The following is a 17,786-nucleotide window of genomic DNA, read 5'->3' as shown; positions in this document are numbered from 1 at the left end:
TTCTCATTTAACTGTTCAGCTGTTTTAGAATTCTAAATTGGGAAATATCTTTGCTCAAAAGGCGCTGCCTTTACTGTCTTCTAGTTTCCAGTGTTGCCACTCTAATTCTGGTTTCTTTATGTGAAATCTTTTTCTCTAGAAGCTTGTAGGCACTTTCCTCTCCACATCCTGAAACTTTACATCTCTGTGCTTGATTTGTATCTACTTTTATCCACAGGGTGGGCACCTGATGGATCTTTTCAATCTTATAAACTCAGACTCATATCTCAGTTCTGAGAAACTTCTTAAGTAATTCCTTTGTCAATTTCCTCATCCCTCCCGCCCACTTTCCCACCTCCTCTTTCTGGAACTCTTACTATTACAGTGTGGGACCTATTGGGCTGTCATTCAACTTTCTTACATTTTTCTCTATTACTTTCTATTTCTTTGAATTTACCATCTATTTCCTGGGAAATTCCTTCAATTGTTACTCTCAAACTTTCTCTAAAACCTTTCAGTTCTAGTATAATTTTGTATGATTTAATAGGTTCTTTTAAAGGTTCTCAAAGGTTCCTTTTTTATAGGCTTCTATATTTGCTTCACGAATGTAGTATCTATCTTGATCCCTCAGAAGGTACTTGCGATCGTTTTTCTAAGTTTTCTTCTTGCTCTATAGTCTGTTTCTTACAAGTTTCTTTCTTCCAGTTGTTCTTGTTTCTCTTTCGTGTTAGTGCCTTCCCTCAAGTGAAGAGTGGTATGTTGTCATCTGCTTACATTTAAAAGTAGAACACTAAAATGCTGATGGCAAGCTCTGTGTGCAGAGGTGGGGATTCACGATCGTGTCTCAACTGCAGAGTGATCTGGCTGGGTAGTTTCAGTGGGGTTCCCCTGAAGTCAGTATCTCTGGCTTTATTTTCTCAGGCTTGGCAGATTCCCCAGAGAAGTCTCTTCTGGTCTCCTGTCAGGAAGATGAGCATCTGGTCGCCAATGTTCTGGGTGTAGCGTGAGCAAGGAGGCTGAGATGTCCCCAGCTCAGGATATGTAGTTCCTCCGTGCACCCCCATCAACACAGGAGCCCCACCTCAGCACTGTCTGGGTCCTCTCCGGTCCAGAGGCCCTCTGGTTCATTCTTTCCAAATGGTACACCTCAATCCTGAGCTGGGGTAGCAGAGGGACCTCGGGGCTCTCACTGCTTCTGTAACGGATTCTGGACGACTTCCACTGTTCCGAGCTCCCCCCACCCCTCTCAGAGGTACCTGCAGTTGACAATTCCCAAGCATTTTGGAGATTCTGAGATATAAATCCTCCAGCCAAGGATTCCATTTTCTCAGGTTTGCTAAGCTTACAAGTGTCTGTCTGGATTCTCATTTCCAGACACTGGCAGCCATCCTCTCTCCTGTTTTCTTATTCCTTGCGGGCTCACCTTTACAAAAACTCCCTGCTGTCAATTTCATGGCATTTTGAAGAGAGGGAGTGAAGTGAGACTATTTAATCTCCCAAGTTTAACGAGGTAAGAGATTAACGAGGTAAGATATTAATCTATACTTAACCATGCTGACGTATAATCATGCATCTATATGCATATGTTATACTGACTCGTTTACCATGTCCTGGTGATACAGATCTCTGCCTTAATCAACTCCAATAAATATATATGAAAACATAACTGCTAAAACCTGACTTCAGCTAAAAATAGAAGGAAGTAGGCTACCTGGAAGACGTGTGTATGTGTTGTTTTGTGACTATGTGTACTCCTGTGTTTTGAGGGGGGGAGCTCAAACAAGGGCAGCTTGTGTAGCTTTTAAAATCATGAAGAATAACCACAGTATACTTTTGAGTTCTAAACACACAGGAAGATATTTATAGTATTGTATTAGAATCACATGACTACTAAAACATTATCATATGCTATCACTAATACAGGCTGGTCCAGAAGATATTACCAAAATTTAGTTTATAAATGATAATCTACAGCACCTGGGTGGCTCAGCTAGTTAAACATCTACCTTTAGTAATGATTCTGGGTTCTTAGATGGAGTCCCACATCGGGCTCCCTGCTCAGTGAGGAGTCTGCTTTTCCCTCTCCTCCCCAGCTTGTGTTCTCTGCCACTATCTCTGTCTCCCTTTCAAATAAACAGAAGAAATCTTTTTTAAAAATCTATTAAGATGCCTATTCATGTTTGTTCTTTTTTTTTTTTTAGGTAATGGGCAAGGAAAGAGGTTTCAATTATTGTTCTACAGGCCTGCTGGTAAAAGAAAATAAGATGTCAAAACATAGAAAGAAAATGCCTGACAGGACATGATGAAGTGTGCTTTAAAATAAAATTTAGTTCAAAGGCAGAAAAACACCCACATACTTCTATATAGTATCCGTTTCTCTAGAGGACAAGAAAATCCAACATAAAAAGGCCTTAAGATAGAAACAAATTCCAGTTAAGTAGGTAAAAAATAGGTCAGAAAGATGATGTTCTAGAATATTTACCAACGAATCTACACAATACAGGAAGTCAAGCATATTTCTTATCTTAGTGCAAGGAGGTAAAGCAGCTTCTACAGTTATCTCTGAAATTGGGTGGGTTGAGACCCATGAGTGGCACAATAATACAAGAATAATATACACTTTATTTAAGAGCAGTAAGATCTAATGAACCTATAAACCCGAGGGTGGAAATATAGTGGAGAGTATTTACATGAAAGATCAGAGATACTGCTGTGTGTTTGGCCAACAGCAAGGCTGCAGGAGAGGCCGTTGACCAGGATGGGCTGAACTTCTGCCATCTGTGAGATATATCACTACACACAGGACACAAATGACACTAAGGTACAACTAAAAGAACAGGAGGAAGTAGTAGATGAGAGCACCAGCTCGGGAGCCAGGGACTGTCTCACCCACCCAAGAAAAATTTTTGTAGTTCTATTCCTCCTGAAGTTCCAACTTGGAGAGCAACTCATGTTATCTTTGGAGAAAGAGTAAAAAAGAGTGGGAAGGGAAGATCATCAAATAATAATGCCAGGAAAACCAAAGAGAAAAAAAATATATATATATGATAGTATTGGAAAGAATACCTTGAAAGTACTGGCAGGCAAGTTCTTTTTTGTTGTTGTTGTTATTCTATGACTGGCATTTACCAAATGGATCTCTCATGTTAACCAGTGCCAAGATCATTCTATTCTATGTAGAAAAAGTCTAGAAGATCATCGAAAGCACAGTTCTGCCATTAGGGTGTATGCTGGGTTGAACAGTGCCCCTTCCCCAAATTCACGTCTACACAGAGCCTATGAGCTGCCCTGATTTGGAAATAGGGTCTTAACAGCTGTAATCGAGTGAAGATGACATTACCCTGGATTGGGGTGGACCCCAAATCCAATAACTGGAATCCTTATCAGGTGAGACACACAGATATGCACAGAGAGAAGGCTGAGGGAAGAGGGAGGAAGACAGCAGGCTGACTTAGCTTTGAGCCCAGAAACACCAGGGAGCGTCAGCAGTCCCTGAGGCCAAGAATAGGCAAGGACGGATCCTGCCCCGAGCCCTGCGATGTGTCCTGCTGGCACCCTGGCACACTCAGGCGTCAGACCTCTAGTCTCCAGAGAGAAGACACTGCTGCTATTTGGAGCCACTCGGTTTTGGTACTTTGTGGCAGCCCGAGGAAACAAATACAGCATACTAAAGAAAAGGAACTGTCTTCTCTCACTAATTAAACAAGAATTTAATGAGCACCTACCAAACACCAGGGACACTCTGCTAGGTGTTGGGGTTAGATTTTATGTTTTCTCAGATACTATTTTCAATACTCACTCTAAAACTATGATGCTAAAAAGAAATACCTAATCAACAGACTAAAATAATTTGACACTCTAAAAACCCTAAGACATAAACTCATAGTCCGTGAAGGGCCCAAATAGCCAAGAACAGAAAAGATCAAGAGTCTTTCAAAGCTCCTTTTATAACTGGTGTTGGGTTTAAATTACAAATAATTTTTCTTTTATCCATTTTATTCTATTTATATACATTTTTTGAGGAACATACATCAAAATGATTTTTAGATAATCATTCCCTTCAAAGCTTAATATAAAATTTAGATTTGGGGGCAGCCTGGGTGGCTCAGGGATTTAGTGCCACCTTCGGCCCAGGGCGTGATCCTGGAGTCCCAGGATCAGGTTCCACGTCGGGCTCCCTGCATGGAGCCTGCTTCTCCCTCTGCCTGTGTCTTTGCCTCTTTCTCTGGGTCTCTCATGAATAAATAGATAAAATCTTTAAAACAAAAATTTTGGATTCAGGAAGAGTATAGATGAGATGACAGGAGGGAAATGTAATGCATTAGCTAATCTAAGGAAAGTATTACTGATCACGGAGTCAAAAGTTTGATTTCGGTTAATAAATAACAAAACCTAGAGATACCTACTAGTCTTGAAGGAAAATACTTTTTTTTTTTTTTTTCACACCCAGAGGAAAACAGTCAAGCACACACAGGCAGCTGTTGGGTAAACTGAATCCCACTGCAGTTTTCCCACGAAGTGTACAAGGGACACTGTAGATCTCTCTATTAACACTACAATGCAAATGGGCAGCTATGACCACGTATTAGTCAATATTTTCCTCACGAATATGCCCCAATGTTGATCGTTTCAAGTAGTTGAAAAACACTGGATACTTACTGACTGGTATAGAAAATAACATTTCACTTGAAGTATTTATTCGAAAGTTAGGAAGTAGATCACACCAAACAATGAAGAAAATTATAGGCTTAAAAAACTATCTGTAGCATCATTTTAATATAACTTCAAATGATATGTATATCTTAACATCACCTTGAAAGTGAAAATGGGTTTTATTTTCCAATTTCAAAAAAACAAGTTAGCTTTAGATACTCACACTATAGAGGTCTCTTGTCTCTTCTTTCATTTTAGGGATCTCCAAAAGGAGAGCCCAGACTTCACCCCTGAGCTGGAGTGGGATTCCTTTGTAAATTCTCCTATGAAACTTATTGGAAGAAACATAAATTAAAGGTTATAAAATGACCAAAAAATCTTAGATTGATTCCTCAAATCAAACTAATGTTGTTAAGTCCCTTACTTTCAAAGTATCCATGATAACTGATACATTTTGACAGAGCACACTTGGATCCTATCATTTCTACTTTTCAATTCTAACAGAGAGACAGAATAACAGAAAGGCAGACTAGACAAAAAAAGGTTAAGGATGCCTAGGACATCAGTATTTTCATAGCGTTATGAAGGGGCTCCTCAGGCAGCATGAAAGCATAATCAGGGCTCATTTTTAAGGTGGGAACATCTGGTTTTACACATTCCCTGTTGATATCATTAACTAGCTTTGTACTTTCTTCCTTTTCCCCCATATATCATCTAAAAGGCTCCAAACAGTAAAAAGGTTGCCTTATCCCAAAAATGTCTTCGTGGAGTGTAGAGAATCCTGTAAAGCCCTAATATCTTTTCTTGCAGCGTCTTCTCTCTGGAGCTTTCCAGAATATATCAATATAACATATCCCATCTAGCTCCTAACTCAGCGAATGCCACTGGCAATCTTCAGTTCTCTCCCCCACCCACTGTCCTTGCCTGTCTCCTCCCCTCCACACCACCATCCCACTCTCCCCTTTCCCTCTTCTCTTTTCAATGTTGGCAGTTCTTCAGGAATACCCTGAGATCACTTTTGAATGAAATGTGGAATAAATCATTGGTTTTGTCAACTCTGAGGATTCTCGTACACTGTCACTCTATGAATCTTGAGACTCCATATACTTCTCCATCTTCCCATAACTGTATCTTTTTTTCCTCAAAGCTAATAATCTAAAATAACATACAAAATCTATTTTGGTCATTACAAAGCTGTGCATAATACAATTTTGAAATTTAAAAGAAAATGTCCAAACAAGGAAATGATTAAACAAATAATGGCAGAAACCTTAAGGAATGAGGTAAGAATAGGTACATAATTACCTTTATGATCAAAATAACATATTTTAATAGTATGGCTAAGAAATAGGATGTAAGCTCTAATTATTGAAATGCTGACAAGCTATGAACTAAAAAGCAGAGTTTCAACTACTACTATATACTACCTCACTTTTTAAAACTAAAGCTTTAGTAACGAAGTCACGATATTGCTTTATAGAACTGATGATGTTTTTTAGAATGAGTAACAATGTAGAACCCTTACTGTGAGATAGTGGATACTGTGAAGGTGATCCAATTAGATAATTCCATATGGAGTTTCAGCTTTGTTCTTTTGGTATAAATATACTACGTCTCAAATTTGAAATTTCAGTAGACAGTGACTAGAATCCTCAAAGTTTTAACTCACACAGTAGCTCTCACTGGAAGAATATATACAGAAAGGTTCTGTGTATACCAGACTCTGCTACTTGCAACATTTCCCACATACTAAACATTTATCACCTTTAATTGCAAATTGATGTGGTTTTCAAAAAAATGAATTTAAGATTTATCTTCTTAAAGAAAGTTTGTCACCAATATTCAATCCAAAGTTGTAATATTTACCATTATACTTTTTAAAGGAGTATCATCCACTAAAAGCACTTTCAAATTATCTCCTAAACTTCTAAAGTAAAGATGCTATTCTGTAAGCATCTAGTATGAATACTGGAAGGTGTGGAAACTACTACAAATGTGAAAAGTGAAATTTTAATAGTCAAGTAGAATATGATGACAGGTAAGCAGATTAACTTCGATGGATGTGAATCTCCATTAGGCTGATAGTTTCAATGAGTAAGAGTTCTGACATGTATTTCTCAAACTATATTACTTGAAAAGACTTCAGACATTATTATTATTATTACGTATTATTTATTGCTTTCATCCAATTCTGTATTCAATAAATAAAAATAAATGTCCATTTTTTATCTTAAAGTAAATTTTTTAAAAAATCAAATGATTAGGATTATATTCAGAAGAAATAATAGGGGTGCCTGAGTGGCTCAGTCAGTTAAGCATTTGCCTTCAGCTCAGGTCATGACCTCAGAATCCTGGGATCAAGCCCCGAGTCAGGCTCCCTGCTCAGTGGGGAGCCTGCTTCTCCTTCTCCCTCTCCCTCTCCCTCTGCCCCTCCCTATGCTTGTGTCCTCTCTCTCTCTGTCAAATAAATAAATAAAATCTTTAAAAAAAAAAAGAAAGAATAGAGAAATTTCAGGTAGAAAGCAAAATTAACGGTTCCACTGCTACCCCAGGCATAAAACAAAAAATGAGGCATAACTTTTACTGAGCATTTACTGTGCACAGGAAACTATTTTAAACTATATATATAGGGGATCCCTGGGTGGCTCAGCAGTTTAGCGCCTGCCTTTGGCCCAGGGCGCAATCCTGGAGTCCTGGGATCGAGTCCCACGTCGGGCTCCTGGCATAGAGCCTGCTTCTCCCTCTGCCTGTGTCTCTGCCTCTCTCCCTCTCTTTCTCTATCATGAATAAATAAATAAATCTTTAAAAAAATAAACTATATATAGATGTTTCTCTCATTTAATTACATCAACAATTCTATGAGATTTTAGTATCCCAATTTTAGTATCCCAATCTTACACATGGTGAAAGTGAATCATAAAAAAAAATTAATGTGCCCAAAGCATACACACAAGATGTCACCATCTTTTAACAAAAGATACTGATTTTATATTTTATAAAAAACAATGACCATCTTCCCAAGACCATTTTGCATGTAGTTAGTACCCACTGTTCTGCTCAACTGAACTTACTAAAATACACAGGTCAGAAAATATTAAGGGAATTCAAGAGCAGAGAGCATTGAAATAATACTAAAACTATTTAAGAGGTAAGCATAACATACAAAGTTGCCAAACTGACAAAGTGATATCTCATATTTTCTATGATAATCTGTAATGTAGGCAGAGTGAGTGCTACTCCATTTTAAATGCTGGGAGACCATGACCCAGAGAAGTGGCTTGCCTAGGTCAAAGAATTTCATCTTCCTACTCCTCTTTCAGGTCACTGTGCCAAATCCCACTGCCTCTTAAGAGATTACAGCTTTAAATTAAGTAGACTTGAGCAGTAGCCAGTGACAGCAGTTCATTCCAACTCATAAAACTGATACTCCCTTATTGTAAAATACTACTTGCTACAGAGCTGAGCATCATACCCTGATGGGAGAAGCCATGCTATAGGCAGACTCCTCAGAAGGGGGCCAGAGTGGTAAAAGGAGAATGGTAAGCACTACACCATCTAGATATGCAGAAGTGATCAGCCCTCTATGTCACAGGACACAAGAGACTGGAAGGGAAAACCAACAAAGTTTGGGAATGGAAATGCTGGGTGAGGGCAGTGAATGTGCTGTGGTGGTTACTTCTTATTGGTCCCACACAGCGGTTCTCAACTTGAGGCTGTAGGAGAGATACTGTAACAGCAGAAGGGGAGATTAATTCTATGTGACAGGGTAAGGGAGGCCAACACTGTGGGACACACAGGGATTTGCCAGGAAGGGGAACTGATGGTGGAAATGACGATAAGGAAAATAATGAATCAAATAATAATGACTGTAATAATAAAAGTTACACTAACATTTTCTGGTTATTTATTAGGAGCTGGTATATGTGTTCTATACCAGTTTATCCCTGAAAAAGCAACATACTATTGCTACCATCCCCATTTTATAGGTGAGAAAATGAAGATACATTTGGAAAAGTAACTCCAAATCATACAACTAATAAACTGTAGGAGAACTGAAATACAGTTAAGTCCGACTTCAGAGGGACACCCAGGTGGTTCAGCAGTTGAGCATCTGCCTTTGGCTCAGGTCATGATCCCGGGGTCCTGGGATCAAGTCCCACATCCTGCTTCTCCCTCTGCCTGTGTCTCTGCCTCTCTCTCTCTCATAAATAAAATCTTTAAAAAAAAAAAAAAAAAGTCCTACTTCAGAGACCATGTTTGTGCTTGTTTTTAAGATTTATTTATTTATCTTAGAGAGAAAGAGAAAGAGGGAGTATGGGCGGGAGGGGTAAGAGGAAGAGAGAGTCTTATTAAGCAGACTCCATGCTGAGGGTGGAGCCTGACATGGGGGCTCCATTTACAACCCTGAGATCACCACTTGACCTGAAATCAAGAGTTGGGCTCTTTTTATTTTCTAAGACTTGGACTCTTAACTGACTCTGCCACCCAGACACTCCCAGAGACCACAGTTTTATTTTTTTTATTTTTTTTAATTTTTATTTATTTATGATAGTCACACAGAGAGAGAGAGAGAGGCAGAGACATAGGCAGAGGGAGAAGCAGGCTCCATGCACCGGGAGCCTGACGTGGGATTCAATCCCGGGTCTCCAGGATCATGCCCTGGGCCAAAGGCAGGCGCCAAACCGCTGCGCCACCCAGGGATCCCAAGAGCACAGTTGTAAAACAACCATGATTATTTTATGGCTATGATACAGAAAATCTTTAAGAAAAAAATAAATTAAGGTTCCCTGAAATCTACCTTTTGCTTTCAGTATCTTTGTTCCCTTGCCAACAGAATCAAGTAGTCTATTTCAGTCACACAGATATATTTAAATATCCATCAGCTAAAAAGCAATTCTACTGACTGACCTAACATGTTCAGAACCTCTTTTTTAACCTCAGTGATTTCAAAATAGTGCTGAATGTGCCAGTCCACATCATGACGTTGGCCAGTGAGTCAGCTTTGCAGCCCACCTGGTAGGGCTCAATTTGGGAGCCCTGCACGATGGCAAGTATGTACCATGAAATAAGAGTTCATGCTGAGCTGATCTGTTTACCGCCTTTCCATTTTCTTTCAGCATCCCTGCTTCATTAACTCCTTCATCTCTGCCTCCATATAGGCATGAGTCCCTCAAGTCTGGGTCTAAAAAGTTTTAAACCATACCCAAGGCCCTATTGGCTCTTATAACTAAATTCTATTTCCCTCTGTCTATTGACAAACACCAAAAGAGAAAGGGAACATGGAAGATGGTACAGTAAACGAGCCCTCAAGCCTGGAAATGGGGATCTTTTGCTTGCGACTAACAAGCTGTATGACCTTGAGAAATTTCTTTTTCAACTTTGTGCTTCCATTTTCCCATCAGTACAATAAAATGCTAACTAATACAAGGTCCATCCAGTTACCTGACTTAAAACAAAAAGGAAAGTATATCTATTGTAGGTATGCTGTGACATAGCTCAGACACACAATTACATCATGACTAATTAAATCATAATGTCTCCACTTAACAGAGATGTCTTCATTTAATAGACTATATTGCTAAAACACAGTACTACTGAACACAGGTGCCGTGAGGACCGTCAGACACACAGGCCACACAAACAACCTTAATGGAAATTGTCTTTCATTAAAACTTGGGTTCTAAAAATCTATGTATTCTCTATAACAGCTGTATTTTTATTTCAAGATACTTTTAGAAATTTCTTTGTATTACCATTATGTAAGTAAGGAATCTGTGAAGAGAAAACTTACACTTCCTCTTGGAAGAGAAGAAAACCACATGCTACTTTTTTTTTTTTGCCTTGGTGCAATTTAAAACTAGGTACAAATTGAAAGCAGCAATTCTTTTAGAAGGCACATTCGGTTGCACGCCAAATTGGACATATATATCATCAAATAATTCTAGCATTATAGTTATGGAAAAGTGCTTTAAAATTATACATCAAAGAAACAGTTCTGTTAAAATCTCTCTTACTGGGAACTACATTAGGCAGAGTTGCTGTCAGAATAATGGCCTGCAAGAATTGCTCATTTTTACACAGGCTTACATACTTTCATAGATGTATGTATCCTTGAGAAGAACATAAAGCCATATAATTCTACAACTACCTTATTAGACTGAATGTTGAGATGAAAGCATGGGTGCCGCACATCGACATTTACCCTGTGATTACCACGTGAGCAATCTTTCCACAAAGACATGAGGTAAAGCAGGTGCCAACCTGAGGCCAGCCTGGGAGACAGCGTGATAATGAACAAGGGCACAGATGCTGTCACTAACATTCTATCTGGAACTGATTCCTCTCAAAGAAACTCCTGAGTTCCAATCTAATGCTAAAACACACCATTAATAAAATTGACAACCCCAACGCAAGCTTACTCCTGATGAAAATAAAATAGTAACAGTTCAACAGACTTTAAATGAGGGTATTTAGGATGCTCAAAAGAAAAGGGACATTAGCCCAGTGAGATGCCCTACGACAAAAAGATTTTCACAGTAGAATACATTTCACTCAGTTAAAGGTCCCTCTTGAAGGTGGGGTCCCCCTACCACGTGTTAAAGACTCTGAGGAGTCCTGAAGTAAAGGACTTAACTTTGCTTCACTTAGGCTAGCTCTGACACTCCCAACTTTATTTCTCCAGAGAGCTCTTTTCTCTTTCAAAAAACATCTACCACCATGAACCTCACAGCTTCCCAATGTTTAAAGACTTCTGTGATGAGACTGCTGGTGACAGAAATAGGTACGTGTGTTATGTTTTCATTGGTTTAAAACTTAGCACCAACTCTGCAGGGCTAAAAGATTTAAGGGGAGGTTTGCTAGAAACTTTTGGAAAGGAGATGGCTTCTGCCTCAGGGAAAGCTTTCAGAGGCCAGCCCTCTTCCTGAGCAGTGTGACCTATGTGCGTATGAAGCCTGGAACTGCTGCAAGGATTGTGATCCCAGAGGAAAGGCAACTTCAAGGTAAGAATCTTATCAGATGGCAGAGAAGAGAGACGGAATGAAACTAAGTCACAGGCAATGTGATGGAGGGTCTGTAGCAAATCACTTCCGTAACCATCCTACCTCTGGACTACCTGGTATATCCTCTAAATTGCTGAAACCTTTCTGAATCGGATATTCTGTTACAACATAAAGATTCCTAATTTGAGGCATTCCGCTGAATTAAATTATACTGAAATTTTTGAAAAGAATAAGAGCGTCAATACTTCTATAAGAGAAACTTTTATCAGGAAAATCCACATTGAATTTGTACAATTTCAGATAGAAGTAACATTATTTTAATTACCTTTTCAGTGTTCTTGTATTTTTCCCATCCTTTCAGCATTTTCAACCACTTAGTAGTTCTTTCAATTTCCAGTTGCTTTTGCTAATAAAATAAAATTGAAATCTATTGTTACTGTTTGAGACTTCCATACTTACAAATTGCCAAAAAAAAGTCAAAGAAAATCCTGTTAAAAAAAAGAAAACTACTAAAAAATTAAGCTCTTAGATAGCAAATATACTACTCTAACTTAAAAAAGTTAGATAAGTGATTATAGTTGTAGCAATAGTATTCCATAGCTGGAGTTAAGATACAGGGGAGACGTTCCAATGGGACAGGTAGAAGGAGAGGAATCGTTTAAATTTTCCAATGCTTTTACACTAATTCCTGAAAACTCTATGTGGTCTACAAAATTAAACCAAAAGGAAACTCTAAAATATTTTGCAATGTTTTTTATGCAGCAATAAAAAAACAACTTCAAAATTCCATTCTCTTCTTTTACATTTTACTGAATTGTATCATCTTAATGTTTTCAGTGACTGAGATGATTCTTTAAAGGAGAACTGGTATGTATTTGTGGAAATATGAATATCTAACTAGCAGTATGTTAGTGAAAAATGTATCCAAAAGTAAGTATAAGTTGCTGCCCTAAAGAAAGTTCAGGGAAACTCAGGGCAACTGTCCTGGACACAGATGGTACTGTGACAGGTATGACAACATAAGGTCAGAAAAAGATGACAATAAGATCACAATGGAAGAAGCAGTCAAATCCACCTAGGGATGTTAAAGAAGGTAAGCCATAAATGAAGAATTGAAAGATTATTAGGATTTTATCAAGTGCAGTGTGGGACTGCATATTCTAGGAAGCATGGACAAATGCAGTTCTGAAACAGTTCAGCACCGTGGGAGGCTGACAAGTAGTTCTAAAAGGCTAAAAAGAGGAAGCATCAGGAGATGAGGCTGGAAACGTAGGCAGGGGTCTTGGATGTCACACCAAATTGGAAATAGAGCAAAGTCAGGGAATGAAGAAGGTGATACAGAAAATGCTTCTTCCTCCCTTCTTTGGTTACCAGGAGAAGGGGTGTTTTTTCCTAATTATTTTGGCCTGCTGTCCAATCTCTTATTCACTCCTAAAGTGGTAAAGTGACTTAATTAGTAAATTTAGAAAAGGATCTGGGCATGGACAGCTCCTTTGTCCCTTTGCTGTGGAAGCCTGAACCCTCAGAAGGCACACTTGTAATCCATCCTTTCAGAGAGGGAAAAACACCCTCTTCCTCATCCAAGATGACAGTGACCTGTCTGTGACCAGATGGTCAGGAGTGTCTCCTCCTGGGCTTCTGAGCTAGGGAGCCCACAAATGCTGCATAACTGATGTGCTTTTTCTCCAGCCTCCGGAAGTGTGCTGACATAGAGCAGGCACCTAACTAACGATTTCATTTTCATGAAAAGAACCCAAAGTGATTGTTTCTTATGAGTGAGCTGAGACTCCACTATTTTGTGAATTCCCAGTGCCCACATTTTCTCTTCTGGAGACCTCTGTAAGTGTAAAAGGTCTATGAATCAAAAGCAAAGGAAATGAAAGACTAGACAGCAAAGAAAACAGTTCTGAAGATCTACTTTATGCTCAAAACGGTGTGCTCATTACAACCCTGTGAGGTACATATAATCATACCTATTTTATAAATAAGGAAACAGAGGCACAAGGTCACTAAAGGACTTTCAGATTCCCATATCCAGTAAATTCAAGTGTGAGGAGAGGTTTGCGGCCAGGAGCTTGGCTTCAGGACCTACACTCTGAGTCACCACAGCTAGGTCTCCTGCTTCCCTCATGTCCTCCACTCAGCTCAGGTGATTGCAGTTTCAGATGAAAGCAATGGCTCCATATTGATGGTCTTCAATCCAGCCTCACACAAGCAGATGGCAAAAACCCATCATCAATATTTTTAGATGTAAAAGAAGCATAAAATCCCAAAGGAAATCCTGATTTTAGGAAAAGATCCTCATTTTCCAAAAATGAAAATATTTTTAGAGAATTTTTATTTTTAGGCATATTTTATAACTCTTTAATTCTTAACTCTTTCTAAAAATTGTGATAGGTTTTTCATAATAAAAGATCACAAGTGAGCAAAACATACTGTTATAATTCCCATTTTTCAAAAGACTAAGCATATTCTTCATTATATTATTAGTGATAAAATGTTGCAGATGGTTCCAAAAATATGTTTAATTTTAAAGCTCAGTGGGGCACTGAAATCTAATTAATGTTTCTGCTAAATGTGACTTTAGAGAAGGCCAAGCTGTGAAAAATTAAGATTGATCTAAGCTTAGTATTTTTTTGTTCTCTTGCACTTCCTCCCCTGACTTCTTCAAAGCACAGTCCCCTTCTGCACCAACAGAAAAATACCAAATAATTCAAGCCAACCCAAGAGTATAATAACATACACTTTGCCAGAACAACCCTGCTGAGACCTAGCAGGTCTCTTGCTATCTTTCATTTTTATGACTATGAATTATCAATGAATCACTTTAAGAACTAGTTACTCTTTTTTTTAAAGGCATACTGTATTCTAATTCTTATCATATACATTGATTATTTTAAATGCTATATACACTTGCATGCAAGGACAAAACACACACACACACAATTTTAAAAAATATTAATAAGTATTCTTTTCTTTCCCCTACAAGGAAGATTAAAAAAGATATATGTTGGGAAAAACTCCTGGCTGCAGGATTTAAAAATTATGTATCAGTAGTTCCATCAGGTTTAAATGTTAACTCCATAATGCCATCAATTCAGCCACACCTGACTTGATCCAAGTGACTGTTCTCCTCCACTCATGAATCTGTAACTCGTGCATAAAATATATTTTATCACCAAGCATGCCACAACTAACTATTCCACAACTTATTCTGAAGTAAGAAGTAACTGAAACCACAGGTGACAAATGTAAACTTGAATGCTCTAGAAAGACAGGCTAAGGAACTCCATCTTGTCATGGACTTGGTAATACCAAGACAAACTAGAATATAAGAGCAAGTGAGAATCTTGACGTACAGGCTCAGCACATACTCAGTCTCAACATATCTAAAACTATTTCCCTGACCATGCTGCTATCACCCTGTTCTTCTCAAACATAAATTAATAGCATCACTACCTACTCCTGCTGGTCCTGTCCATGTGTCTTGCATCCATCATGTCCCCTGCCCCAGTTCAGCAATCCTTACCCCTAGATGAAGGCACTGAGTCCTTACTGGGAGCCCGGATGGTCTTCAGTCCCACCTCCACCACGACCACAACTTTTTAAATGCATCACAGTGAAAAACCCTTCCATGGCTACCCACTATCGGCAAATAAAGTTCAAACTTCTCCATGGATGACCCTTTATAACATGGCCCCATTCACCTTCCAGTTTCACATCTTACTACTTGTATAATCTGGTCACTCTGAAATATTTGTCATCCCCGGTACATGGTGTATCTTCATGCCTCTTTAACCAAAGTTTGCTACTGTCTGCCTGTGATGCTCTTCCCCACCATTGTTTGGTAAAATGCATCCTCTCAAGACCCAAATGTCAAAGGTCTGGAACTTTTCTCAAATGCCTCCATGCTCCAAGCAAAATTAACTGTTTCCTCAGCATTTCACGGCATGGACTAAGGACCCAGCTGGCCTAGATTCAAATCTGAATGGGGCAAGTTACCTAGTTTCTCTGTATCTTAGTTTGTCTGGTCTACAAAATAATAATTATTATGATTATTGTCATAACACCTAAGAGCTGCCCTAAATATTAGCTGCCTTAAATACCCAAACCTTATCATAATTATTATTCAAGTATAGACTCCTTGAGAACAAGAACCATATCATATATTCCTATTTTAATTTCATCACCTAAAATAGTAGTAGTCATATTTAAAAACTCAAATAAGTATTTTAAAATTAAACACAATTTGTATAAGGAAAGAGAAGTAAACAGCACTATGAAACCATTAACAGCATTCTGTGATCCCAGAGGTAGAGGGGTAAGAAGAGGAAAGAGTATGAATGGGTGGACCAAGATCATAAATACTTTTGACATTTTTGTGCACTTTTCTTCCCATGAGCTGTTTTCAGAAAAGGACTAAACTTCCATTTGAAGTCTGCAGTCTGACACCTGATTGTCCTACGATGACGCTCCCTCTGAGTCGGATGGGCCCCTCCTACTTGGGCAAGCAAGGTGTAAGGATTAAAACTGGCTGGGACCAATGTCTTCGTTGCTGCTTCTCAGTCTCGAGTGATCTCAGACTATATTTTTAACCCTACGCAGGACCAGCTGAACAGTAAGTACTTGACAACTGTGGAACTGTCCAGATGGTACTAACTTATCTCCTGTCTAGTCCCAGGTTCTTCCCATTGTTAATCTGATTAAGAACCCTAATAATAATGGCTACACATACACACAACGCATTTAGGATATTGAATGGCCTTCTCTTCTAGAATAAGAAATTTTGGAACTCTACTAAAGTTCAAGTCTTCAGATGCTTTTCTGTCTCTCCTATTTGAGTATCAGGATGAGTGACAGGACAGGGGACTGGAGTGGATTGGAGTTCCACACATCTAGACCTCGCCAGCAGAGGTCAGGAGAGGACAAGAAGTATAGGAAGGAAAGTGTCCTGTTTTGATAGAATAATGACACTGAAAAGTCTTTTGGTCATGTCTTTTGAGTAAGATTTCACGCCACATAAAAGATACTGATTCTAAAGATATGAATAGACTCCAATGTTCCATAAGCTATGCAAAATACTGCATTACATAAAGGAATAGCTGAATTCATGAAAATTCACAGCCTTACATACCCTTTCCTCCTTATTAAAAACATCAATAAGCTCAAAGAAACAATATAATCCATTATTAATATTGCTCTCTGCTGAGTAAATATAATAAGTGTGATTGTTTATTTGTTCAAATGCCTGTTTGGGGGAATCCAAAGCACTCTGCAAATATCAACACTAATCCTCTTATGAGGGACTGCCTATTGCTACCCCTATTTTAAACAGAGAATTGCCTTCTGTAAAATAACACATGTCAAAGTTGGAACTAAAACCCTGATTACTTGACCATGCATTAGTGTACAAGCCTTTCCAAATGGCAATAAGTGCATGCTTCAAGTGTATGCTTTGTAAAGATTAATAAACACGTGTAGAATTCAGCAAGGTACTGTTTCCATTGATGTTATTCAATGTAGTAATACATGCAGAATTTATTAGTTTCCTGGAAACTGCAGGTTTGGCCATTAAGACTACGCAGTGGCTGAAGAACAAATGAACTAAAACCAGAAAAACTGGGGGGCGAGGGGGGGCGCAGATTCTGATAAACTAAAAAGTTTACAGTCTTACGCTGCTTTGAGTGTGCCTAAAGTTCTTATTCCACTTTAAAGAGACCAAAAGTATACAGGGCAGGTAGTGCAATAGGAAAGCAGTTTTATACAAAATTTATACAAAAGGCATAAATGGAATAGCCCCTTTCTTAGTAAAAGATTGGCAAATGAATATAAAATTATGTCTTATGTTAAATTATTAAAGTATGCATAGACTTTTTTTTTAGTGACTTCCTATTAAATTCTTTAAAGTAAATAACCAATTCATTACAAGCATAATTGCACTGGGTAGGTCTTTTCTTCTACAGGCAAGTCTCTTAAAAAACAAAAATCTAAAAACAACCTCCCTCAAGCATGCATCTTCCACTAGTTTTTGTCTTCTATCTCTTTTTCCTTCACTGTCACCTTTCTTGAATCATCCATATCACCAGTTCCCAGACTTCTGGACTTTCTGCACCAGAAAATTATATGAAAGAGAAAGAGAAGCAGGGCACTAAA

At 38.5% G+C, this 17,786-nt stretch overlaps 1 protein-coding gene across 4 annotated transcripts in view; it reads right to left on the bottom strand.

Annotated features, from left to right (window-relative positions):
• The window catches only part of USP6NL (USP6 N-terminal like), a 167,769-nt gene that overhangs the window by 37,825 nt on the left and 112,158 nt on the right, over positions 1-17,786 (bottom strand). For all 4 annotated transcript variants that reach the window (XM_072749535.1, XM_072749534.1, XM_072749536.1 and 1 more), the window contains 2 exons: positions 11,959-12,039; positions 4,856-4,963 (listed from right to left, as the gene is read on the bottom strand). In XM_072749535.1, the coding sequence (XP_072605636.1) occupies positions 4,856-4,963; positions 11,959-12,039 (189 nt within the window). The remainder of the gene's footprint in view (positions 1-4,855; positions 4,964-11,958; positions 12,040-17,786) is intronic.

The sequence above is a fragment of the Vulpes vulpes genome, chromosome 2 (genome assembly GCF_048418805.1).
Source record: "Vulpes vulpes isolate BD-2025 chromosome 2, VulVul3, whole genome shotgun sequence".
Lineage (NCBI taxonomy): Eukaryota > Metazoa > Chordata > Mammalia > Carnivora > Canidae > Vulpes > Vulpes vulpes.
Note: the sequence above shows the minus strand (reverse complement) of the source record. Positions and strands in the feature narration are given on the sequence as shown.